Genomic DNA, 26,721 nt, shown 5'->3' with positions numbered 1-26,721 from the left:
ATAGAGAATTGAACAAAAAGCCTTCCCTTCTTTCTAGAATGAAGAGAATGGAAAAAAAAAATCTCTCTTTAGACCATACTTTTCATCCTGGATGCTTTTTTGGAAGCATAAACATCTCCAGTGACAAGCATCTAATAACAGAAACTTGACAAAGTTATGAATGATAGAAACTGCCTGTTGATATCCAGGGCAAACCAGATCTTTTTCACTGCACTGTAGTTATGTTTCACCGATAAGTGGTAGTTTATATGAACCACAACAGTGGTTAACTTTCCCCTTAGGGAATGACATGTGCTTAACTCTAAGGTATTAACACTGCAGTATATAGTGGTAAAAATGCACACCCTGATTTACCTAGTGTTTTGTGCAAAAAGACATTTTTTTATTGTCATTTACTAACTGAAATGAAACTATCTGCTTGTTTATCTTATTCCTGTCCTTACCTGAGAGAACAAAATAGAATAACTAGATTTCCTCCTTTTAAACTATTTGAAAGAAAATAGCTTAAATTTGTTTTCCTTCAAACAAAAAGTGTAGATGAAACAGGAGAAAATGCTCAATTATGCAGCTGCTACAGTCTCAACATCGCTATTTTGTACATAGTGGTTTGCACGATACAACTGTATGCGGTGTGCTGTTCCTCCCAGACACCATTTCCCCTCATGTGACATTTGGATTGTGAAAGCCAGATGATGTGGCACTAGTCACAGTGAAGAAGGAGTTTTGCAGATCAATCTGAATCAAATTATTTTTGATTTATTACAGTATGAGAGAAGCATCTCTGAATTAATGGTGTTACTGACAGTTCATGCTAATTGCAGTTGTCTTTAGTTGTCAGTGTGGATATCGGGGGTTTTTTCACTTCCTTCTACATCTACTTGTGTTCTCTAAGCATCTTGCATCCCTACTTCTCAGCCAGAGGCTGACATACTTTAACTTAACTACAATTATCAGGTTCAACATGGCTAACTTGGACTAAGTTTGTTTGTGAAATTAGTTGATTAGATAACTCCTCTCAGAGCTCAAACTCTATGAAATTATAAATGATAAATAGATAAATAATAAATATTATAAAGCAATATGTGTTGCACAGTGTCCTAGATCATGTTTATAAAGTGTATGGTTCAGACTATTAAAGGAAATATAATAATGTGTTCATATGTATTAAAAATTGAACTATCATACAATCACCCTTTACAGAAAAGTTTAGGACTTCAGTATCACCTTTAATCCTTTAATACCTATAGTGAGAACTTCAAACCAACTGTGCAGAGCACTTTAATGAATTAAACATCATTGCCGTGTTTGGTTGTTCTCTATTATTTCTACAGTCTTTCTCAAGTGCAGGAGCTTCATTTAATTGCCTTTTCACTATCTCAGTGAGAGCTTACAGTTGACTCTGACCAATGGCAAACACAAGTTGCACTTTCAGCCTTACTTATGATAGTACACATATTTTTATATTCTCTCTTCCAGCCTTTTTTTTTTTTTTTAATTTATTTTCCTTTTCCATCCATTGTGCCCCATTCACACCTACTTTGGAAAATACTGGAGGGGTTTTGGCAAGGAAAGTCTACCGAGCCTTATGAGAAGTAATATGAATTTCTGTGTCTTTTGTACCTAATTTGAAATGACTATTAACATCAACAAAGAATTTGCAAAAATAATTTGAAATTATGTAACCTATTTCCAAACACCTAATGTTTGGCTGACTTCTGCTTGGAGGTGGCCCAGCCTGGAGGCAAACCCAGCCAAGATGCTCACTGAATTTATAAGGACACTTGGGAACCCTTGTTGTAATTCTACCATCTGAATGAGAAGGATGATGCCTTTCACACTGACATCCTGTTTAACTTGGAGTATTATTGTCTTTGTAGGTCAGGATTCAATCACTTTTCTATACATAGTGCACATGTGATTCATGATATGACATAAAATCTGTACAAAGACTTTTCCGACAGTATTATAATCACTCAGATTCTGTTTCTGTCTGGATACTTACTAAATGGTTAGTTGAATTTCTAGGAAATCAGCATTTCATTTTCTCTGATGTAACTCAATGAACAACATTTAAGTACTCTCAATCTCTCTGTTACTATCTGGTCATATAGACTACTAAAGTCATTTAAATATTGAGCATATGGGCTTCTATTTAGAAAACAATGTCCATTTTTCATCATTTTCACTGAATTATAGCATTGAAACAATAACTGCCATGAGACAAAAGACAGGTTGACATTATTGATTAAAATCAAATTCTTCATGAGGATACTATGGATCTTGGATTTGATGCTATGAGGTGTTGAATGTATCCTAAGAGGAGCCTGGCTTATCCCTAGTCTCCTAAATATCACAAGGAGTTGAGTCCACCCAGTACCTTGCAGGTTCAGACTCAATATGTCCACATAAATCCCTTATGCTGTTGCATACACCTGAAAGTTAATATTCATAAGTAGACTCGAAGTAAGTAATAAATGGTAGAATAGTTCATTGTACTTGCTTGCAGTTTCTTTTCCATATTGTCCCTTTCTGGATCTAATTTTATTGACGTATTTTTAGACAAGCACATTCCTTTATTTCCACAGGAGAATGTCAGTTGAAGAAACACTTTACTGAAAGAAACTATTATGCTTATTTATGCCAAATATGAAAAAAATCTTTCAAATCATTCTCTCGGAACAGGGAGTTAGATTCTAACAAAAATAATTTTGATGTTTGTCAGCTGTTTACACCTTCTTTAAAACTTGTATATGTGTCAGTTATGAGAAGTTGTAGGGAGCCTCGCAACTTCACACAGACAAATTCAGGCAAGGTGCATTCAGAGACTACAAAAAGACTGGATGCTGCATGCTGATGTACTTTAGATACGGTTCTCTGTTAGACTCCAGATTCTTTCTGGCAGCATCATCTTCTGCTGTATTAGTAACACCTTAGTCTGTATTGTCTAAAATACAATAGGCTCCACTTGATGGAGCCTCATTTAGCCATTGGAAGTTTCCATCAGACAGATGCCTCTCCTAGCTCAGGGCAGGCATAAGACCCCTTTTTAACCTCAGCCTTTTAATTTTCAAGTCTTGAAACAACAACCCCTCAATGAAGGAAACAAGAAATGAATAGCTTACCTCTGGAACAAATTAAAAATCTGAATTGCCCTTTTCTTCAGGGAATCTAGCCTTTATGAGCAGCTTAGTTTGGGGTTTCATTTACAATGAGCCAAAAATTGACAGTCATATCAGAATGTTTGTGTCCGTGGCTAACCTAGTCCTATTTAATGTCTTTGCTTGTAAAAACTAACTCTAAATACAAATTAGAAGGAAGTATTCCCTTGCAAAACCTTTGTGAATGTAGCAAAAGGTTAACTTCTCAAATGACAGTGTCAGTATTAATTTCTAGCAATTATTTTATTTACTTCATATGCTGTATTAAAGAATCTGTAAAAGGAATTCTAATGTATTGTATTTCAAATATTTTATTCACTGCTTGACCTAACCTAAAATCACAAAGGGGTTGTTACCTCCACCTTCTGAGAAAAATAAGCAAATTCTGGAGGAATTTGCTTGTCTCTGTGCTGTGTCTAAAACAAAGATATTAGTTTTTCATAAGGTCATTTTATGCCAACTATTCAATATGCACTATATCAAGCTCAAAGTGCATTTCTCTGTATATTTTATTGCACACTATATTGAATCTATAGGTATTTTATTGAGTTCATTATGCTTTATATTCATGCCATTATGCTTTATTGAATTCAGCGTAATCTTTAACCTATAAAGCACTTTCATTTTATTTAGTACTTTAGATCACACTCTCTCTTTTTTTGGTCATGATTACTCATTTTTTTCATGTGACTGTAATGTTACTAAATTATAAAAGCATTTGACAGAAAATGTTTATCAACATTTTCCTTTTTGAAGTGTACTTTTTAGGAGTCTATAAATTGGCTTGAGTTTAGCATAAAACCTCTACCAAGGGATTCTGGGCACCAGTATTTTAAAGCCTGGTCATTTCAAATATTCAGTAAAGATGACTTGTGTTACAAATGTATGTCTGAAAATAGAATCTGTTCATCTCAACAACCAGTCTTGAAAGATTTTATAGTAATTCATGCTTTTATTGTCATTTTTAAGGGCTTTATTGTTTATATCATCACAATCAGAGTTTTAGATCTCAGCACACCTCCTATAAACTGGATTACGCCCATGGATTAAAAGTGCACAACAGTGATAATCCCTGCTTCAGAGACCTTGGTCTAGCATTTATGGCAGGAGCTGACAGGGACCTGGCTGTCGTACTGCACTGAGCCCTGCCACTGATTCTCTGCAGTCATTGGTGTGAAAATAAGAATTACATTGTTTACCAGCTAATACTGCTCTTTGCCATGCAAAATGTTTGGGAGTAGATGAGTGAAGAAAAGGACATTCAGCACATGGGAATCGTTACTATTCACCTATAAAAAACATTGAATGATAAATGTTTCTTTTTCTTTTCTTTCAGATTATTACTTTAAGAGATTACATTCCCAAAATCATTGGCCCAGATGCTTTTAATCTGTATATTGGACTTTATACAGGTTATGATCCCACAGTGAATCCTACAGTTTCTAATGTGTTTTCAACAGCTGCTTTCCGTTTTGGTCATGCAACAATCCAACCAATAGTAAGGCGATTGAATGCACAGTATGTAGATGATCCAGGACTCCCAAATCTTCATTTGCATGAAGTTTTCTTTAGTCCATGGAGGCTCATTAAAGAAGGTATGGTTTTATTTTAACTGTTTCATTTTTTTCCAGAATAAGGTAACTTTTTTCAAGATGACCTATCTTGAATAAGGAATAAGAGCATTTATTTAATTACAACACTGATTTAAGTTATTGAATGAGTTCCAGAGCACTAACATAAACTGGAACAATTATTCTCAGTTAAACAGTTGTCTGAATCAGACAAAAGTTAATATCCAGATTAAACCCATCTGGTAGATCAACAACAGACTGATGATTGATGATGAAGATATTTCATATATTTTTTGTTGTGGATGAATGTTTTGTCAGGTGGTAAATTTTCTTATTCCTGAAGAGGTAGATAATCCTTTTCATAGCACTATTGCTTCTATTTCAACCTGAAGCAGAGTTTTCCATGTATTTGAATGTAAAAGCCTCTGTGGCCAATGTTTAAAAAGCATAGAAATGTACTAGTATTCATGTCTATTGAGAAAGTTATAATAGCTTATATATATAACATTATATTATTTTTCTGTTTAAAGGTGGCTTGGATCCTTTACTAAGGGGTCTTCTAGCACATTCAGCAAAACTGCAGGTGCAAGATCAACTGCTGAATGAGGAGCTAACAGAAAAACTGTTTGTGTTGTCCAATAATGGTTCACTTGATCTAGCATCATTAAATTTGCAGCGTGGCCGTGATCACGGACTCCCAGGTCTATTGATTTTCTGTGAATTTTCTTCGAACTGGTAACTGAACTATAACTGCTTATATTTGGTATGCTATTGAAAGGTTTTAAATAATAGCTTTGGTAATGAGAAAAATAACTTAACTCTCTTTTAAAATGTAAGTTGTGAATATTTTTAGCTTTGATGGAAATAACATATTCCCCAGCATTTGAAATTAAAATAACCTGTTAAGTCTGGAATCTGGAAGCACCGTACCAGTGAGTGAATCTGGGAGTGTTCAGTGTAGGTACCTGAGGCTCACTCTTGCTGGAGCCACCTCCAGAGGAGCGGGGTTTCTGCTGCAACAACTACTTGCATTGCCAGGCTTCCCCCAGCCTGTGGGACAGGTCAACTTAGACACAACCTCATTAGCTCTATGGACCACAGAAGGTGTTGAGATGTCTCCAGGAATGGTGTAGATGGCTTAGTTAGATGTACATCTCATTTTGAGAAATATCACACATTTGTGCCTGTTTTTCATACTAGATTTGTCACTCCAGTCAGCCCAGAGTAAGATTGAACTTACTGTCAAGGAACTTGAGCCCATTAGGCCATGGGTGCACTGGTTTAGAGGAAGACTGTGCTGGAGCTTAGTTCAACTTGATTGCATCAGATGTCAAAATACACAGTATGTTCCCAGTTCTGTGTAAAAAACCTCTTACAAGGATGCCATAGCTTCTGAGAACAGAGGTGGCAACCTTCAGCATGACAGGCAGGGCCTCTTTATTTTTCATTTCTGAAGCTGTGTCCAAGGACTCCGTGCCTAATCAGATCACTTGTCTTCATGAGTAAGAGACACATCTGACTGGCATTCTATGTTCTGAGCCCAATGTCCCACACATGGAGGTAGGACTGACTGATTGTCAAAGGGCATTACGTCTCTGGGTGACAAATCTCTCCATTTCTCCTATGCGACTCCACAGCTAGGAATATACAAGCCGTTTGCCCTGGACAGTAACAATTAAGTCTGACTCTGGCCTGGAGTATAAAGCTCTCAGCCATACAAGGGTAAAAATGGAGGTTGGGTCTCCCAGACCAGAAATTAAAGTTTTACTGGGAGATGGGGGGATTTAATTCCAAAATGATGCAAGAAATGTAAAAGAAATATATTTTCCAGACAGTTGGCCATGTGCCCTAGGACACTCTTCTTTGTAAAGTGCTTTAGTTACTAACTTTATTCATGTTAATTCTTGCTCACTCTTCATCTGACTCTTGTATTCCTAGTCTGGAAATCTCAAGACACAGTGCATGCTCCTATTATCTGTTATCAATTATCATGTTTTCATTGCTTAAATATGGGAGAATTGTTTTAAACCTTTGTTTTGCTTCATGAAAGTAGTGTAGTAACTGCAAATCCTGTCGTTTCAGATCCTGCCATCATTTCCCTGATCAATTTAACTAATAACAATAGGCCTGCTTTTAGACATAACTGCCTATGACTATGATTAGGGCTGTCAGAATCCATTGTTTTTAAATTTACTAAGTTTATAGATTCAAATATGGTCAAATCTAACCTTCCTTTTAACATAATATTTACAGGTTATAATGACTGGCGAGAATTTTGTAGTTTACCAAAAGTAGAAACTCTAACTGACCTGAATACAGTAATAACCAATCGTAACGTCACTGAAAAAATCATGGAATTGTACCATAATCCTAGCAATATTGACATTTGGCTTGGTGGTCTGGTAGAAGACTTTCTTCCAGGTGCTAGAACTGGTCCCCTGTTTGCGTGTATCATTGGAAAGCAAATGAAAGCACTACGGGATGGTGACAGGTGAGTTTATTCATGCTGTTGAATCATTTGTGTAAAAAAAGTAGAAGCAATGGAGATTTTACAGATGTGTGAGGATACTTCCCAGAACATAAGAACACATGACACTTAAACATGCTTTAAACCAATTCTTCCCTGCCACTTCCACATTTTTATCTTAACTCGTCAATTTTGTTGGGTGAGCATTTGCTTATTCTTCTTTGGTCTGTATATAGTGTCAATTCCAGATGGCGTGGAGACTGTTGTTGAAATGCCCAGCTTTGCACTTCTGGTGGAAATGCAAGGTGCCACCAGCACTCAGTTGTGCGAGGGGGCAGGTGACTTCTGTGTGGATGGATGTAGCACTGTGCAGGCTTTAGCTGCCCAGTCCCTGAGGGCTGCACTGGCCTCAGGGTCCTTAAGTGCAAGAACCTCAACATTTTCCATGGCAACCACAGCAAAGTCAGAAGGGATAGGCAGACAGCTGTAATTCAAGCTTCCTAAAGGGGATAATAAAAATATCCCGTACCTGTTCTTATGTGAACCGGGTCTGAAGAGTACTCCCAGAACTGTCTCATTGGACACAGCACAGGATGTCCCTTCACCCAGCCCTGCACAACCACCACCAGGGGCTTGTGCCAGTTCAGCCCTTCACTCCAGGTAGGCAAGAGAAATGCAGCTTCAGGTCACGAAGGGGTGCAAGATGCAGTTTAAATTAATATCTTGCTTCTGCTCCTGAAGGTATTAGAAAGCCAACCTTTTTTTTTGTTTCCATCAGGTACTTGTGGCAGTAATTTTGAATCTCATGAGAAGACTAGTTTTGAAGAGCTTACACCATTCTAGCTGTGGTGTTTTAAGTACATCTAATCCCTACACTCACCTTTAAGCTCCTCTCATAAGTCGCTGTTGTGGAAAGGAACCATTATATAAATAAGCATCTGAGGCAGAATTTAAATCTGAACTTTAAAAAATGTTAATTAATTAGCTCACAGGAAAAAGCAATGTTAATCATAAAGGTGGTGTCTCATTAGCACAAATATACAGACAACAAACATTCCACTCAGTTGTGTTAAAAATGCAGTTGAAAGTCTTCTGAATTGTACAGGCATATGTGACCCTATCTGGGTAAGGATAATCTATCAAGGTCCTTCCATCCTTGTTTCAGTTATTCAGTACTTTATGATTATATTTATTAATCAGTGTCTTATAATACTACTAACATTAATTAAACTTAAGCATAGTTTAGCTTTAACTTCAAATTGAGAAAAAGAGAGTTCTAGTAATAAAAGAATTCCCCAAGTTTCTTCCACAAAGTTTGTGTCAGCTAACTTAAATGTGAAATGGTATTCTGTCATTAATACTATGCTAAGGAACTATCTAAGAGAACTTAGAAGTATGAGACAACGTTATAGTTTTCACACAGTGAGTATAAGAAAAGAAAATCCTAACATTCATTTCAGTGCCTTGTTAGATAGAGTATTGGGTATTATCTATATCTGCACTAGTAACACTACATGCTTACACGATACTCTAATTGACGTGTCAGAAAGTAGAGATTCCAAAACATCGCTTGTAACGTACTCATTTGAGTTCAGAAACCAGGACTAAGTGGAATTTTTGAAGGACTGAATGTCATTCTGATAGACTTAAAATCTTTTGTCAGTTATCTTACAAAGCAAGACGGGATTTCTTTTTCTAATGTACTAAACTTGGGCACTGTCTTAAGCTCAGACGAATCACCTGGAACAAATTGTTTCTGTTCTATCAAACTTTCCTTTCTAATTCTGTCTCTTCCTACTCTGAATCTATTTGTGATCTCAGGATTTGCACTAGTTGGAAAAAAAATTCTGAAGGTGTCTTTGTCATTCTTTGCATAAGGGGACTCGTGCCTAATTTTTTTTCTTTCATTTTTACTCTAATGCTGTAATATTCGCCTGTATAATTTTGGTCACTTGATACAGATTCATTGGAGCAAAATGTTAGAGTGAACATGTCTGCTGGGTAGATTAAAAATAATGATCTGATCAAGCCTTCTCAGAAGCGTAGATAAAACTGAATTTTGTAATGACAGTACATGTAATGACAGAATGAAATGTGTAGGACAGCTGCATGTAGGACAGCTGCATGTAGCAAAGTCTGTGATGGCTTTGGTTATGGGAAGGGGCCTGGGAATGGTCAGTGAGGTTCCAGGATGCTCTGAGAAGTTTGAGGACAGTGGTGTAGAAGCAAGGCATCTTTTTTTTCTCTCTCTCCAACCCCTCCATGTCTCCTGTACTTCTTGTCACAGTGCTGCTAACGTATGGGACATTCACCCCATCCCTGGTCCTGCAGATTACCTCCTCCTCCAACACAGGCAAAGTGGAATAGGTTTCTCCCCAAATTGTCTGGCTGTAAGTTATTACTTGCCTATACCTAAAGCCAGTTCTTCAAAACTTCACGTGCACTTACCTTAACTAAGTTTTATGGCTATGAGTGGCTTTGGGCTTCTGAGCACTCTCCTGTTGGAAGCAAGGTCCAATTTGCCTTGAAAAGCCCCACTAGGGCACACCAGCAGCTCTCATGTTCCCCAGGACCCAAAGAGGACTATCAGACTTCTCATTTGCATGGTGGCGTTTCAGAGGGCTCATAAAAGCCCTGACACGCTGCACACATGCCAGGTTTGCACAGGGTCCACAGCCAACATCGCTGTTCCTTTCCAATCAGAAAAATGTAAACAAAAACCCCACGGAACTTTCTAGAAACCCCAGCCTTGTTCTCCCAGTGTTATAGATGCTTAAGTCCTGCATTAAACCTGAGGTCAATTCATACAATGTGATCACATCTATACTGTACTGCTAATGGTCCTAGGACATCTTGCCACAAATCCTGCCTTAGCATTCGGAAAACCCTAATTGACCTGAGTACCAGAAGGAACTATCTTAGCAGTTTAGCAGTGCTAAAGACTGTTTAGTGTATTAATGCAGATGTGCTGTTAATATCGAACTCTCCAGAAATATTTTTTGCCATTCAGAACATCTTTATGTACAAAATTTTTATCTTTTTTCCTCAGTGTTTTCTTTCCCTTTGTGTCTCTAAATACATAGGTATGTGTGTATGCACATATTATATATATATATGAAATGTAGGCATATATATATATAAAACATATAATATATATCATGTGATAGATACATCTTTGTAGCAACAACTAGTTATTTTGTTCTGCAACTGCACTCCCATTCTGACAAAATGGAGAAAACAGTTCCTCTTTGTTCCAGCCAGTCCTCTCAGTTTACCTTTTTGTATGGTCAAAAGCACAATTACTGTCTTACAATTTTCTGCTACAATTAATCTGCATCGCTACAGGTTTCTTAGCAAACGAAGAACTCCATGTTAAACAGAGAAACATTCAGCAATACCTGTTTTCATAGCAACCATTCTGTAATAGCAAGCAGATTTCAAAAGCTGTGGTATGGGGAAACATCTTAGGGTTACTCTTGTAATTCTCCTGTGATTTATACTTAAAACAATTTATGCGTGCACAGTGAATGCCCATGTGCATAAAATTAAGCATTCAGTTCAAACAAATTAGGTCCAATTTTTTCTCTCAGGATTTTAACACCTTTTGTGACCATGTGTCATCAAGGAAAAACAATTCTGCATGTGTGAAAAATTAATTATTTTAACTATGGGACTTTAACAGACCATCTGGGCTAACCAGTAGGTCAGATTCACACTAGATTTTTCATTACTTTCAATCTGGGTATGAAAGTCTGCAGATCATGGTATTTACTTTTTTTATCGTTGTTTCCACCTACATTTGCTGTAATTCTTATTTTGGGTCTTTTACTGTGAAAGTAAGAAATATCAGCTCTTTGAATTTGATCTTTTCAAAATATTTCTATTGATCTTTCCAGATTTTGGTGGGAAAATGATAATGTTTTCACAGAAGCTCAAAAGCATGAACTCAAAAAACACTCATTGTCCCGCGTGATTTGTGACAATACAGGGATTTCTGAAGTACCAGCAGATGCCTTTCGACTTGGGAAGTTTCCACAGGATTTTAAGCATTGTGACAATATATCTGGAATGAATTTAGAAGCTTGGCAAGAATTCTATCAGGAAGGTAATCTGCTAATTACCAGTCTTTTTTGATGGGGGAGAGTAATCAGCAGTTATAGCATGAACCTTGGTTATGGCAGGTCTTGCATTCCTGGTTTGCCATACAGGTTTAGTCGGTTAGAAATGAGATCTAGGTCTCTCTTTACTTTCTCATCTTCCACTGCAAAAAAGATAGTGTTTGCCAACTTTACTGTGATAACATGAATGGCTCGTGAGATACCCAGATATTATGGCAATTGGGGCAGGAGTTCTTAGGTAGAAAATATTAACTCAGAACTCTGGATAACATACTGTTAGAAGTTAAGGCTAATTTTACAAGGATTATAAGTCAAACATGAGGTATTCCATATAAATTCTTGTCCAGAAATGAACAATTTAATTCTTGATCACGTTTAAAACATGTAATTTCACTGAAGTTAATTTATAGAAGTAATGGACAATACTGTCCATATGTGAGGGTAAGATGACAAATTTTTAAGAGCTTGTAATACAGTCTTTTTGTTTGTAGAGGAAATATGTGGAACACCAAGGAGTGTGGAAAATGGTGATTTTGTATACTGTTCAGAATTTGGAAAATCTACAGTGACTTATTCATGTCAATACGGATTTCAGTTACAAGGAGAAGAGCAATTAACCTGCACAAGTAAAGGATGGAACTTTGAGGCTCCCATTTGTATAGGTATCTGGGGTTTTTGTTGTTTCTGAGTTTCTAAAAGCTAAAGTCCAGCACAGCTCATCAGAAGTGAACTCCCTCCTGTGTTCTCTTGTAGTGAACCTTCTGGGTTTATAAGTACAATAACATGATAATGTGAAACTCTCACTGCACCAGAATAGCTATCTCTGTATCTACGCATCCTAATTCAGCAATCAAGTTGATGATAGGAAAATGTCACTAAAAATTACCTAATTAAGCAAAAATTGAGTCTATTAACAACCAAAAAGCAGCAAATCAGAATTGTATATTGCATCCTCCTACATTCAGCAGCAAGACAGACAGCTGGCATTTTCCTAGCATTGTTTCAACGGATGCTCTAGATACAAAATGAGCTCAGCACCAGTAGTTCATGTATCATCCTAATAAGTTAAGCAAAAGTGACAAAGAAAAAATACTGTGAAGTGAATAAGTAAAATCAAGAAAATTAATTATAACTTCAGTTCCAACCTCCCTCTCCCAAATAGCTCTGAAAAGATTTGCCAGAAATTAATTACTTCTGCAGGTACTAAAGTAGAGCAGGTGAAAAATCAGTAAAAAGATATTGCCTTTTGATATTTCATGCACATTTTCAAGGGAATACTTTTCTGTTATCATTCTTTTACCATTGCCTTATTTTTACCACTGAATAGAATAGGCTAGGAAGAAAAAAAAATGTAGCAAATATTTCATTAGAAGACATTCTCTCTTTGCAGCTATAAAGTATGAATTCTCTCTGTTCGCATTTGAAATGTGTGTGTTTATAAAGAGGTGTGTGTGTATATATATTATACGTTATATTATATATATACACACACTCAAAGTGCTCAGTTTTATAAGAACATAAGAGAAAATGGAATATATTATGAATGGCGGCAAATTAATTTGAATGCAAGTGCTGCAGCTGATCCGCAATAAAGTCTGCTTATCAGTATTTCTGTGACAGCAGAATAGAAAGCTATTCATTCTAATTGTATACCTGGTGTGGAAAAAGTCAAATGAAATTTGCAGCTCTTTCCTTTATTCAAATCCTATTTATCCACTGAATTCCACCCACATAAATACCATATAAAGCAATAAAGCTGTTAAATGAATTATAATAGATTAATGTTCTGGCAGCAAACTGAATAAATAACTTATATGAATGAATCATTCCTTGTCCTAGTTTCTTTTAATATGTTCAGTAATGTAAACAGAAGGCTGTATATCTGCTACAGGAAAACAAGCTGTTGCATATATTGAATAAGCAATGCTTTTATTAAAAGAAAACCATCAAAAACCACTTATGCAGATGCTACTTGAGTTTTACAGTAGAAAGCACTTTGTTCCATGTATGTCTGTGCGATGCATTCCGATTCTTTTAAATGTTCAGCAAATTAGGAGTAAGTCAAGCAATATAATGAGGAGGATAGAGCTTAGCATTTCTGCAGATGGTTTCAAAATTGTATGCCGCCCTGGGAAAGACAGAGAGGCTTGCTGGCAAAAGCATAGGAATCTGAGAGCTGTTAATTCCTGCTTACTAACTTTGGCTTCGACAGAAATCATTTCTATTGATTCAGGAAGTCATTTAGTGCTAGACTATGCTACCTTCCTTTATATTGTGTTATCTTACTCTTGATACATAAATATTTACGTTGCTTAAATCAGGTATTGCTGTCTTTGAGTGGTAGGGTAGACTGGTAAGATCTGACATGCACTATTTAGAGATGGAAAAAAGTGTTAGCTAGTTAACAGATAGCATGCCTATGCATGTACAGAAATTGAAATAGCACATTTGTATTACAGTGCCAGCAAAGACTGTGCAGTTTTTCCTCCACAGACAATGCTGAAGCCAGTGGGAGTTAAGCCAAAATGTAGTCTTCAAGGGAGTAATACTTGTTCAGCAATCTTCATTCTGAACAACAGATGATTTTCCTCCTCCAGAGGTCTGTTATGAGACTTAGTGTTTCTTAAGGGTTCTGGTGTTTAAGATTATTCCCTGCATGATTAGTCTTTTGACTGCTCAGTTGCTGGCTAGCTTTGGAAACAGCTACTACTTTCTATTAAAATTTAAGAAAAGATCAGGCTTGAGCCTATTTCCAATGACAGAATTCCCCAAGTGGTCTGAGTGACAATGCTGAAGTCAGTAAATCATTCCTACAGGGTCAGTTTCTAATACTGATCAAGAAGAGCTACTTAGCCTGCAGTATCACATCAAACATTGTGGTAGGGGCAGAAGAGAAAGGAGTATAACCAAAAAGAGAAGGCTCAGCTAGTTGCCCACTTACGGGCTTGTAGTGCTTCCCAGGACCATAGGTCAGAGACATTGAACAAGCTGGCATATATTATACAGGGCCAATGGGAAACTATCTAAAACTGCTTAACACTTATCTTTGGGCAACTGAATCAAGCCCTGCAAGTAAATATTGCACAGAACAAAGAAAGATACAGAAATATGGAAAAGACTCAATTTATTCCCTCATTGAGTACTTTCTTTCCTGCACTCCACACCAACTCTCACATAATCAGAATGTGAGAGCGAAAGGTCTTGAATGGCCTCAGGAACAATATGTTTATGTACATTTTCCAATGGATAATGGTTCATCTGCTTTTCATTCTGTCAGGACATTGTCATTTCACGGAATTTGTATCGCATCTAGAAACAACCATCTTTGCAGTGATATCATAGATTACTGTTACAAATTTTATATCTACAGCTAACCTGAATCCTTGAATCCTCAAAATCATGCCTAGAAGTATACAGAACTTTGTTGGTGTTATTATTTTCACCACCTCTATAGAGCACAGTATGGAAAAGTTTATAAAGGAATTTGAAATCTTAGGACATAAATATGTGCAAGAACAGCTCTCGAGTTTACTGTTTGCATTTTTGAAATTTTAGCCAATTGCCATTTCTAGCTTTTGGTGGATTACCAAAACAACATTTTCTTTTTTCATCATTTCCAGCTTAAAAATAAACAAACAAACAAACCAACCAAACAAACGAAACCAAAACCAAACCAAAGAAAACCCAGCTTTTGTGCTTTAAACCACAACAATGAGGATCTTTAGCAGTATCTATGTGTCATCTAAAGTGTACAATACCTTACGTTTACAAATACCTGTAGAAGATGTGTATGAGAAGGTAGTATCCATCTGTGTAATTTGTAATGATTATTGATCAATGTGTATTCATTTTACAGACATCAATGAATGTGAAAATGAAATTAATCCACCATGCTCTCCTTCTGCTAAATGCATTAACACTAAAGGCAGCTACAAATGTCTCTGTACTGATCCTTACAAGCTGGCAGAAGATGGAAGAACATGCGTTGGTGGTAATGCCTGTGAACCTACTGTCCATTAAAACTTTCTCTTCTCTGTTTTACAATGCTGTAAAAATCATAAAATTGACATTTATTGAAGAGCTGTTAACGTGTAAAAAACTTCTACACAGTCGTGGACATAAAGATACAGCCAGATTATGTAAAGTAGATGAAGCTATCGAATAAATAATACAGACACAGAAGTAAGCCTTTCATTTTTCATTCCTACCATATATAAACCACTAAATATTTCCTGACTGAATATGAAGGAGGATCAAATCTGTTTCAGTTTTACCTAGCTAATATCCAAATTCAGCATCCGAACCTTAACTAAGTTCCACCTATTACATTTCAAAAGTGTTAACTCTTTTAGGGCTATCATAAATTATACACTTTCTTGTTTTTCAACTTTTCGACATAGGTGGAAGCTGTATTGGATCTTAAGGTTTAAGTGGAGAGTATGAGTGTAGTTGCCCACTAATGCTAAGCAATTCCTGTTCGGGAGAAAGGGTGCCTAGATCTGTCAAAAGCTTCTTGAAAACCTGCAATCCAAACTCAGATGGATGGATAACTACTTTGCCAAAGTGCCCAAGGCAAGCACAGAAAGTTTAGAGTGCTCAAATCTTGCATATTCAGTGCCGAATGCTACAAAATCATAAGTAAACTGAATCTCATTGGTGGCACATTTCTTGTTTCCTGTCTCTGTGAATACTTTGGTTATGACATGTAGGATTGCACAAAGAAAAAACAAGATGACAACTCTCCAGCAAAAAAGTACCATCTTCCAAACAAACAAATGTCTTCAGTGTTGTGACGTATATCCAGTTTTCCAACTGTGGTTCAGAACCGTGTGAGCATATCCCTCAAGTGAGACCTCATTCCTCAACTGAAACCTTAAATGAGGCCATGTGAGATCAGCAAAGGCCCAGTGGGGGACCGCACTAACACAGCAGCACTTGGCATCCCGCTGGGCAGGCACACCAGCAGTATGACCTTCCCAACACTGAATGTTGCCAGAAGCACCTACTGCCCTCTCGCTATAGCAAATATAAATGCAGATCCTCGGGGTCAACTCTTCCTAGGATAAAACTAAAAAGGGATTGTGTTAGTCATTCAGAGTTTCATCTTTTAAAATATTATAATAATAATAAAAACAAAAGCAAACCCAACATTAACAACAAAAAATCCTTTGTAGGTGTTTCTTATCTTTATTTACAGTTTATTCCTTTACCTGTTCAACCATGGTCACATGTAATTACCACTCCAGATCCAAAGACAAAAACCTGCCTTTAGACTAGCTTAAAGAGATTAGTTCACTGGTGTTCAGTGCAACAAAGACAGGTTATATATGAGGACACTGCACTGGCACAAATGGAAGGCAGCTCCAAATATAAGGTAAATTTTATATTTCAAAAGAGGAAACAGAAAGTGCTTACAGCCAGTGCTACTGTGCCAAGTGATCCTTACCCCAGACCAAATCAAATGTGCTTTTCAGAGCTTCATTTGCCTTCTGACAACTCAAGAAAATGAGTGCAGTTACAGCCACCCAGGCCACTGGTGAATGGCTAGCATAGAAGGTCAGTGCCTTCCTTCAGACCTCAGTGGACGGAAGAGTTTGTCATGTCCATGGACCTCTCTTTGCATGCTATGCTAAGGTCGAGTTTGCTGGAGTCTTTTAAAATATCTACTCCTTCTTAGATTCAAGGATGCAATTACAGGTATTCTTTACCTTATTATTGGTCCACTGGTAGCCCCCAGCTAAGTGCTATGAGCAAGAAGCAATGTTTGAAGACTAAACCTTCTAAAAAAGTGATGTCTGAAGCACACATATGGAAGAACTAAGGTTAAGCTGAAGTTTTGGTGTTATTGTTATGTAAACTGTAATCCAGGCATGCAGTCCTGGGGACCAGCCAGTTACAATGCTTTGACCTCACTGGGATCACAGAAATGTGGATGGATAGCTCATGTGGTAATGAAAGGTGGCCTATGGGACCTGGTACTTACATCTGGAATCCCAGAATGGTTGAGGTTGGAAGGGACCTCTGGAGGTCATCTTGCCCAGTCCCTCTGTTCAAGCACAACTACCTAAAGCCAGTTGCCCAGGACCATGTTCAGATAGCTTTTGAAAACCTCCAGGAATGGAGACTCCACAACCTCCCTGGGCAAAATTTATCAGTGCTCAGTTACCTTCCCAGTGACAAAGCATTTCCTGATTTTCAGATGACACCTCCTGTGTTTCAGTTTGTGCCCACTGCCTCTTTTTCTGTCAGTAGGCACTACTGAGAAGAATGTCTGTCATCTTAATTCAAATTCACTAGGCATTTATACACATTGACGAGACACCCCTGAGCCTTCTCTTCTCCAGTCAGAACAGTCCCAGCTCTCTGAAGGTCTCCTCATATGAAAACAGCTCTAGTCCCTTCATCGTCTTCGTTGCCTTTCACTAGACTCCAATTAACAAGTCCTGCTGTTTAAGAGAGGTTTGACCACTTGATCTCAAAAGGTCCCTATCAGCCTCAATGATTCTTTGATTCTGTGATTAGGTATGGAGAAAATGAACAGGTTTCTAGCAGTATTTTACATGGTTTCTCTGTAAGCTGTGGTTCTTAGCATGCTTCTGTGCATATCTCACTATCATTTCTCCTACTGTTTCCATTAATTAACTACTTGACAGTAGATTGCTCCCAAAAATATTTGTATTAACAAGTGAAAGGAGAATGTTACCAACAGTTTACTGTGTTCTAGTTTGTTTAATTTCCGTATTTTAAAAAATGTATGACAAATTTATATGAAACAACTTCTCTGTGTTTTTAGTTTAGCTGATATAATAAGATTTTATCAAGGTTATTGAGTGGCTTGGTTTGTTGGTCTGTTGTTTTTGCATTTTTAAGGACTTCATTCATAAGGCCCAGCTAATTTCACTGTGCATTTAGAATGAGGTTTCGAGCCTTGGTAAAAAAGGCAGTGCAACACTTTTCTAAACCAACATGTTGATTATAATAAATGAGCAGCTGAAATTTAGCAGTAATAAGAATTCAGGGATCTGCAGTACAGAGTGATTTAAAATTAGGAGAGCACTTCACATTATTATGAGCATTTCAATCTTCAAAACTGAAGTGCTCTTAAAATTTTAAGTGCTGTAGTAATGCTAACTATTCAATATTGCAAGTCTATATAACCTTCAATCCTCCTTTTATTGATGGAATTCATCAGTAGGCTCAAGGCTTTCTTTTCTAAGGTTGAATAATGTTTTTGACTAAGATGGAAACTTGTATAGGCTAACTACTCAGGAAGCGAATTCGTTGAGTTGCCTCAAATTAAAGTTGCTCAGCCCTCACCACTTTGTTCCATGGTTTGTATAAGTGTTAGAAGTAAATACATAAATTACGAACAGAAAAGTTCCAACTTTCCATCTGTGCATACTCTAATGTGAGAAAAAGACTGTCATGTTGACCCACAGTGAAGATATTTAAAAGGTATATGTTTTGCCTCCCAGATGAAGTAGGTTAAAACCAATCATTTATGAAGGCTTAGCCAATGAGTAGAAACTTTTTAGGTTGAAGTGTGTCATATGATTAAATAATTACATGTTCCTACCCCCAGGACAATGGAAATAAGCTTGCTTTTATAAATCCTATTTTCTTTTATGTATTCTCACATTAAAAAGGAATCTAGATGTGTTTAGCCACATTAAAAAAAAAAAAAGTGATAACTATAAAATCCATTAAAACTTGAAAAAGCTGTATTAAAATACTTTCAACCAGTAAACTAGCTTGTGTTTATATGATTGATGGATGAGGATTATCTAAAGTGCTCATGGGAAACTTCTGTATAATTCAATGAGTAATAGAGTTTTGACTTTACTTTTTAATTTACATGATAAATCCATGAAAAATCTATCCAGTATGTTAAATTTCTGAAACTTTAATGGAACCTTTGAGTGTCACTGCGATACAAACTCATTATACATTAAAGGGATAAGAACCTATTGTGTGAGTGCCCTCAGTCTTCTTCCTGTCCATGTTGTGGGCAAAAAATGAACAATATTGGGCTCTTATCTGTTAAATAGAGTAAAGATTTAATTCTGTCATTAAAAGTGCCACAATGTAGTCCAAAGGAATTATCATGAACACATGGAGGTTTAAAATTAGAGTTCAGTATGTGTGAAGAAGTCTCATTTTCATTTCTGTAGTCTTGGTGAGCAGGTTAATATTACCTCCAACACTGCAATTATAATTTCAATCTGGGAAGAAACTAATTCATTTTACCATGTTGTTTCTCTCAGTGCTAACAATCACTTACCTGTTTCAACATAAATTTTCATATATATCCAGTCACTCTCTTACTTTTTAAGAATATGAAGTACAGCTCACTAGGAAGTGAAGTTACTTCACTTGTAAATTCTCCAATTTTTTCTGAAGTACATTAGTCTTAATATTCTGGAAACCTTGCTCTAGAAAAACTTAGTTTTCCTCCCATTCAGTTTAATTCAGTTATTGTTAATAATTGGTCCACTGGTGACAATGTATTTACTTTTGTTACTTTAGTACCTTTCCTCTTGTGCCTTCATGACAACTTTTAGCTTTGAGATTGCACTGTATTTATTTGTTTTTCTATTCAGATGATGATTAAATTTGATTAATGGCTTTCTAATACTATAACTTGAGAACTGTCCATAAATCTTTTCAATAACCAGTTTAGCCAGTTTGTATGGTATTTATGAAAAAAACTCAAACGATTTACCTCCCATTGGCTTGATCAGAGTACAACTCCCACTAAGGAATTGTCCTTAACTGGTTATCCCAAAGACCAAATAACTTGAGAAAACAAGCAGAGCCAAAAGTTACATTTCAGGTTTATCTGTAATACTCCAATAATAGGTCCCTGAAAGACCAAACAAACTGAAAATTACAAGGTAGTTCCTTCTCAGCTACTGAAATAAGATCCACGTGTCAAGAAATAAGGATTTTGTTTCACATAAATGATTTTCTTTGTAAGACAGAATGAAAATGAGACATTTTGATTCATTTGGTTAAAAAAAAAAAGTGATGCTGAGACTCTGTAGTCTGTTTTTTCTGGATATACTCTTTATGGTTTCTTATGAATATATGTTGCAAATACTCTCTTCTGGGAAAATGTGTTTACAAATACTTTCAACCAAACAAACTTGCAGAAAAGGATCTCCTGGTAGAAAAGGATTGACAGCCAGCTGAATATGAGCCAGTGGTGTGCCCAGGTGGCCAAAAAGAGCAACAGCATCCTGGCTTGTATCAGGAATAGTGTGGCCAGCAGGACTAAGGAAGTGATTGTGCCACTGTACTCAGCGCTGGTGAGGCCCCACGTTGAATCCTGTGTTCAGTTTTGGGCCCCTCATCATAAGAAAGACATTCAGGTGCTGGAGAGAGTGCAGAGGAGGTGATGAAGCTGCTGAGGGGCCTGGAGCACAAGTCTGATGAGGAGCGGCTGAGGGAGCTGGGGCTGTTTAGCCTGGAGAAAAGAAGGTTAAGGGGAGACCTTATCACTGTCTACAACTACCTGGAAGGAGGTTGTAGCATGGAGGGATTTGTTCTCTTCTACCAAGTAGCAAGTGATAGGACAAGAGGAAATGGCCTCAAGCTGCGCCAGGGGAGGTTTAGACTGGATATTAGGAAAAAATTCTTCACAGAGAGGGTTGTCAGGCATTGGAACAGGCTGCCCAGGGAAGTGGTGGAGTCACCATCCCTGGAGGTGTTTAAAAGGCGTTTAGATGAGGTTCTTAGGGACACAGTGTAGTGCTACAGTTAGGTTACGGTTGGACTTGAAGATCCTGAGGGTATTTTCCAACTGAAATGCTTCTATGATTCAGTAATACTGTGTTTATTTATCTAGTCTATTTAAAATCTCTGATAAAATTGTCAGCGAAAGTGGCAGTATATCGGGTCGCATGCTCTCGCCTTTTATTTCCCTCACTCTAAATAGATACTACTATAGTGTATCTAATAGATACTACTACAGTGTACTAAAAGTAGTGTATAAGAAACCCAGCTGCCAAACAGCTTTTGAATTGCATTTCATTACTATATAGTTGTGCTGGTTTTGGCTGGGATAGAGTTAATTTTCTTTATATTAGCTAGTATGAGGCTATGGTTTGGATCTGTGCTGAAAACAGTGTTGATAGTACAGGGGTGTTTAAGTTACTGCTGAGCAGTGCTGACATAGAGTCAAGAACTTTTCTGCTACTCACACCACCCCACCAGTGAGTAGGCTGGGAGTGGGCAAGAAGCTGGGAGAGGACACAGGTGGGACAGCTGACCCCAACTGACCAAAGGGATATACCATACTATATGATGTCATGCTGAGCAAAAAATGCTAGGAGACATTTGGAGTCATGTCGTCTGTCTTCCCCAGTCACCGTTATCTGTGTTGGAGCCCTGCTTTCCTGGAGATGGCTGAACACCTGCCTGCCAATGGGAAGCAGTGAATGAATCCCTTCTTTTTGCTTTTGTTGTGTGCATGGCTTTTGTTTAACCAATTGAACTGTCTTTATCTCAGTCCATGAGTTTTCTCACTTTTACTCTTTCAAGTCTCTCCTGCATCCCACTGAGGTGGAACGAGCGAGTGGCTGCCTGGTGCTTGGTTGGTAGTTGGGGTTAAACCATGACAATAGCCTTATTGTAAGGAATGAAGTCCTGAAACATAAAAGGTTTTCCTTCTGCACTGAATAAAACCTGAAGAGGGACTCAAGTATTTGAGACATCTCTCCCTCTTCCTCACCATTGTGATTTTTGTTTCCCCAGGTGCACCAGACACAGTGGAAGGTTCCTCCTAAGCTGTCAGCCTACATCTGCACAGCTACCCAGCTGAAGTCACATTCCCAAAGCCTGCTACTGGGAATGTGTGCTTTGATTTCTAACCAATGCAAAGCTGAGTTCACGCTTCCTATAAACCTTAACCACCTTGCTGTTAGCTTTTCCTTGAAGCTGGAATGTCACTTTTCCTTCCTTGTTTTTTGATTTGACCACAAACATGGATGAAACAGTGAAAGGCAGCAGAGACCTAGCCACACCTCATGATTCCTCAACAAGAGTGCTTTCTGACATGGGGCACGCAAGCCCAATATCTTCTCTTGGCAAAAAGTAATCTAAAGAGGCAGAAAATTTTGCCACTAGCTCAATCTGAGGGCACTACTGAGTAGCAGTAGTGGCTTTGTGCTTTTTCTTGTTCTTCTGTGTGGTTACCTGTGTGAGTCCAAGGCAGAACCTGTTATCTCAATTTTTATAGAAGTATGATTCATTCACAGAATGAATATCTAATACTGATTTGTATTGGGATAGTGGCAAGAGGCCCCTGTTCAATTAGAGCAGGATCTGCACCAATTCCTTGTTTGATGAATTCTTTAGATACTGTACAGTTTGGACAGAAGATAAGAGAAAAGATGTGGGATATCAAATACGATGGAAGAAATTACAAAATAGTGATGAGACAATTGTGATCTACTTGTGTAGTACTCAGGCTCTTTGAGCAACAGGCTATAGCCAGCCTGAATGTTCCTAAGGAAATACAATGAACCTTTATTTTGAAGTTTGAAATTACTGTATAGGTAGTATAGTTACTGTGTGTTGTCGTATATATGGCATGCTTTTTGTTGTTGCAGATGCTGTAACATTTCCTAAAGGTTCTTTAGTTTCCATCGTTTTAGGGGATATAATGATAATTTTTTGATCACATTAAGTTGGAAAGTACTACATCAGTCATAAGTTTAACCAGCTTCTTAATCTAAATATGCTAACATTTCTTCCGCGTTGAATTTCTGCCCTTGTTTTTTTTTCTCTGCATAGTCAACTACTAGCAGACGTAATATTCCCAACTTTTCATCTTTAGCAGTATTTCTTCTCTGCAGAGTACCATGATGAGTCTTTCTAAAGCTTTACATTTGCTTATTGTAGGATACAACATAGAATATTCAACATATTTTCAATTTTCATTTAATATATTGAATTAAACTGAAATGACATTGAAAACATGCAGCAAAGTTTTTGAGTTAAAAGAAGAGAAAGAGTTTTTTCATTTGATATGTTTTTAAAGTAGATTCTGTCTACTCGTTGCTGTTTCTACAATTCTAGCTGAGCAATGCTGACCCAATGTAAAAGTTGGGATTTAATGGATTAGACCTTGAGTATCACTTCCCCAGTTAGTTTCTGACCCATTACAATCTAAAATAAAGAAGTTATTGAAGTCTTTGGATAAGATCAGGAGGAACAACCATGGCAATATTTGTGACCCTGAATAACCTCTCATGAAGTAGCAGTTATCTGTACAACTCTGGAAAACACTAACTGGTCTTTCTAAGGTCTTTTGAATACATTGTGCATTTCCCCAATGGAAGCTTTGAAACTCTGATTTTTCCAAGCCAATTTCCACAGTTGAAGAAAATAAAAGTATGTCGTAATTTAATTTAGGTGAAAATGTTGCTATGTAGTACAGTTCAACTCAGTATAAAGCTTAGCCTACGATAATTCCTTTTTTTTCAGTATATAGTCATCTTTAAATATTATTAGAAAGACCTATCTCTGAAAGTGCCTTTTACCCCAGTATGAAATAACTTAGTTTCAGGTTTTCTCACAGTCATTCAACTCAAAACATTGTCATTGGTCTCCTAATTTTAACTGGCTTTAATTTTTTTTCTGAAATTTATGACAGTGATAGATTGTAACCTTTGGATAAATGTTCTTACCTTTTTTGCATGCTTTTAATGCGATGTTAAAGGAACATAAATCCTGAAAAATGATACCTCTTTAAACTTTGCTGGAATGCAATACTGGACAAACTTACTTTGCTTTGCTGCAAAATGCAGAATGCTCTAAGTAGTGACTCATCACAGCAGATGCTTTAGTCTCACTTGGTACTCTCAGCACTGCACGCTGCAGGGATGAGAAAACCAGCTGGTTTGAGGCAACAAAAACCATGACTTTTGACACTTCTGTCAAAACTATGATAACAATGCTACCTTTACTTAAGAAAATTTTACTACAGGAGCCCTGGATTCTGTGCTATTCAGGTATTTAAAAATTAATCTTTTGACATTCTGCACTTTTTATTTTCTGGTGGATGGATTCATGTCCTTGTACATATTTAACTGAGAAACAAGATAAATACTGAACTGCATTCAGAGGAAGGTAAAGAGAGAGGCAAAACAGAGCAGCACTTCTAATTTACTGTGTACTAAACTCAAAGCACAATTTTATTCCACTAATAACTGAGATGTGTAAAAGCAAAATAAAGAGCTTGAATTAAAGCAGAATAAGAGATGTTTTTTACAGTGTTTAGCAGCTATCATATTATTTTCTGGCATGTCCCCTTCTATTAGATTGTTTCAATGACAATTATTAAAACTGTGTTATGATTCTGAATATGAGTATTATGACTATGAGTATTCACGGCAATTGCTTTTGGCACTTCAGCATACATAAGAAAAGTTTTGTACAACTATAGTAAGATAAGAGCATTGACAAAGGCAAAGCTAAGTTACCAGTATCATCATTTTTTTAAATCTTCTGTAAGGTGCAAAGCTACTGAGGGATTAACATTCTCGCTATTATTCTTCCTATCCTGGCATCCCACAAGCTCCAAATGAACTTGGTGCACTTCTCTTCAGAAGTCCGTCAGTCACATGGTTACATGCTTTGAATACTAAAATTCAAGATGAACTGGCAATCAGACTTCCCAGGTTGGAAGGTCACCTTTATTTTACACGGTGTGCTACATTGCACTGGAAGCATGCAGTCTGCTGAGCTGACGGATGTCTGCCCACTCCCAAGATAGCAAACCAGTTTTGCTAGGATACAGGGGGCAGCTGAAGATGCATTGCACACCCATCACTGCAGGGGCATAAACTCCACCCTCCAGGAAAGCTTTGTCACTTTATCACCATGTGCCAGTTTGTACTTCATCATACTTCTGTTTCCATCAGAAAGACAGCATGGTAGAGTGAAAAAAGCAAAAGATACTTTGGCACTTGACACAGCAGAACAGATTTGCTGTGATGGGTTTCTGGAATACCTGTCAACCTGCATGCTGGAGCCTATGTAGATGTGAATCCCAAGTCTCCGCATGCAGCATGGACAGCTAGCCTCCAAGCAAACCTTGTTAACCCAGGATCAACACAGAGGCAAGCATTTCAAGAGAAACAAATCCAGACCACAGGGCTGAAGTCATGCTGAAAGGCCACTGAAAATCCAAAGGTGTGTGTGCTGACCCTTTCTGCAGGGTTTTTGCGCTCTGTCACATGTGCAGAGTAAGAGCTATGATTTTAGACACAGTGTCTTTGCAAAGTGGTGCCGTCAAGCTGCCTGTGCAGGGCTTGAAAAGTGGTAGGCAGCCAGCACTCAGTCAGGATTATCATTTTTTTTCCATTCTCCTTTTAGATGTTTCATGCACCTGCTTCCTTATCATATACATGGCCTGCACGCTCTTTCAGTTTTTATCATAGAACTGTAGAGTGCTTATCCTTTATTTCCACTTGTGGTTTCTTGGGGTTACTAAATTAATTGTAATTAATTATCGCTTCGCTGCTTTGATTGCTGAATGAGATTTGGCCACAAGGGAAAGCATGAATACTATCTTTCGAAGAACACAAGAAATATTAATTTTGGAACAGTCCCATGAAGGTGGCAAGAGAGACTTCAGCCAATGCTCAAAATGAATTGCAGTTCTCCCAGTTATTTCTTCCCATCGTTTATCTGTCATTCGGCTTGGTTGAGCATTATACATTACAAGCACTCATTTTCACATCTTCAATAATTGTTGATGTGACTGAAATAGGAGTCTTGTATTTCCTTTTCTTTTTGAGCTCCTAAAATGAAGAACAATGGACACAAACATTCTCTGTATGGCCAAATAACAGTAAAGGTAAACAAGCATGGGCTGAGGTTACCACCCTGCTAGGTGAGCTATAAATCAAAGGCACTGACCCAACTGGGTCGTTAAAATCCCGTGATCCTTTGTGTGAATGGAGAGATTTAGAGCTATGGTTCGAAGTTTATGTATTCCACAATGCTTCAGGGAATTTCTGACATTATTAACTAAGATGACAAGTAACTAAGATGTCAGCTGGAAAGTATTTAAAGAACACTAACTTCTTTGACAAAACCAAAATATCAACATTCACAACTTTTTTTTTTTTTTTTTTTTTTTACCATTTTCCATTCTGTGAACAAATTTGCAGGATTTTTCTGCCTTCCATTAGTAATTTTAGGAAAAAGCCAAAGCTCTCAGCTGCTTTAGGTCATTTTCCATCTAGAATAGCTCTAGCAATATCCTTAGTTTTTTTACTCTGTCATGTTGAAATGTACATCAGAGATCTGATCTGCCACAAATGATCTCTGAATACCAAGTGGATAGACTGCTGGCCACCTCAAAATTTTGTGAGCTTTGGAGGCAGAGTTGGTGG

At 37.3% G+C, this 26,721-nt stretch overlaps 1 protein-coding gene across 1 annotated transcript in view; it reads left to right on the top strand.

The window, feature by feature from the left end:
- TPO (thyroid peroxidase) overlaps positions 1-15,334 on the top strand; it is a 41,914-nt gene extending 26,580 nt beyond the window's left edge. The window contains 6 exon segments of the mRNA XM_065632038.1: positions 4,495-4,753; positions 5,260-5,430; positions 6,983-7,220; positions 11,093-11,301; positions 11,806-11,976; positions 15,171-15,334. Coding sequence (XP_065488110.1) covers positions 4,495-4,753; positions 5,260-5,430; positions 6,983-7,220; positions 11,093-11,301; positions 11,806-11,976; positions 15,171-15,334 — 1,212 coding nt within the window.
- The last annotated feature ends 11,387 nt before the right edge of the window (positions 15,335-26,721 follow it).

This window comes from Caloenas nicobarica, chromosome 3 (assembly GCF_036013445.1).
Source record: "Caloenas nicobarica isolate bCalNic1 chromosome 3, bCalNic1.hap1, whole genome shotgun sequence".
Lineage (NCBI taxonomy): Eukaryota > Metazoa > Chordata > Aves > Columbiformes > Columbidae > Caloenas > Caloenas nicobarica.
This window is presented reverse-complemented; position numbering and strand designations above follow the sequence as displayed.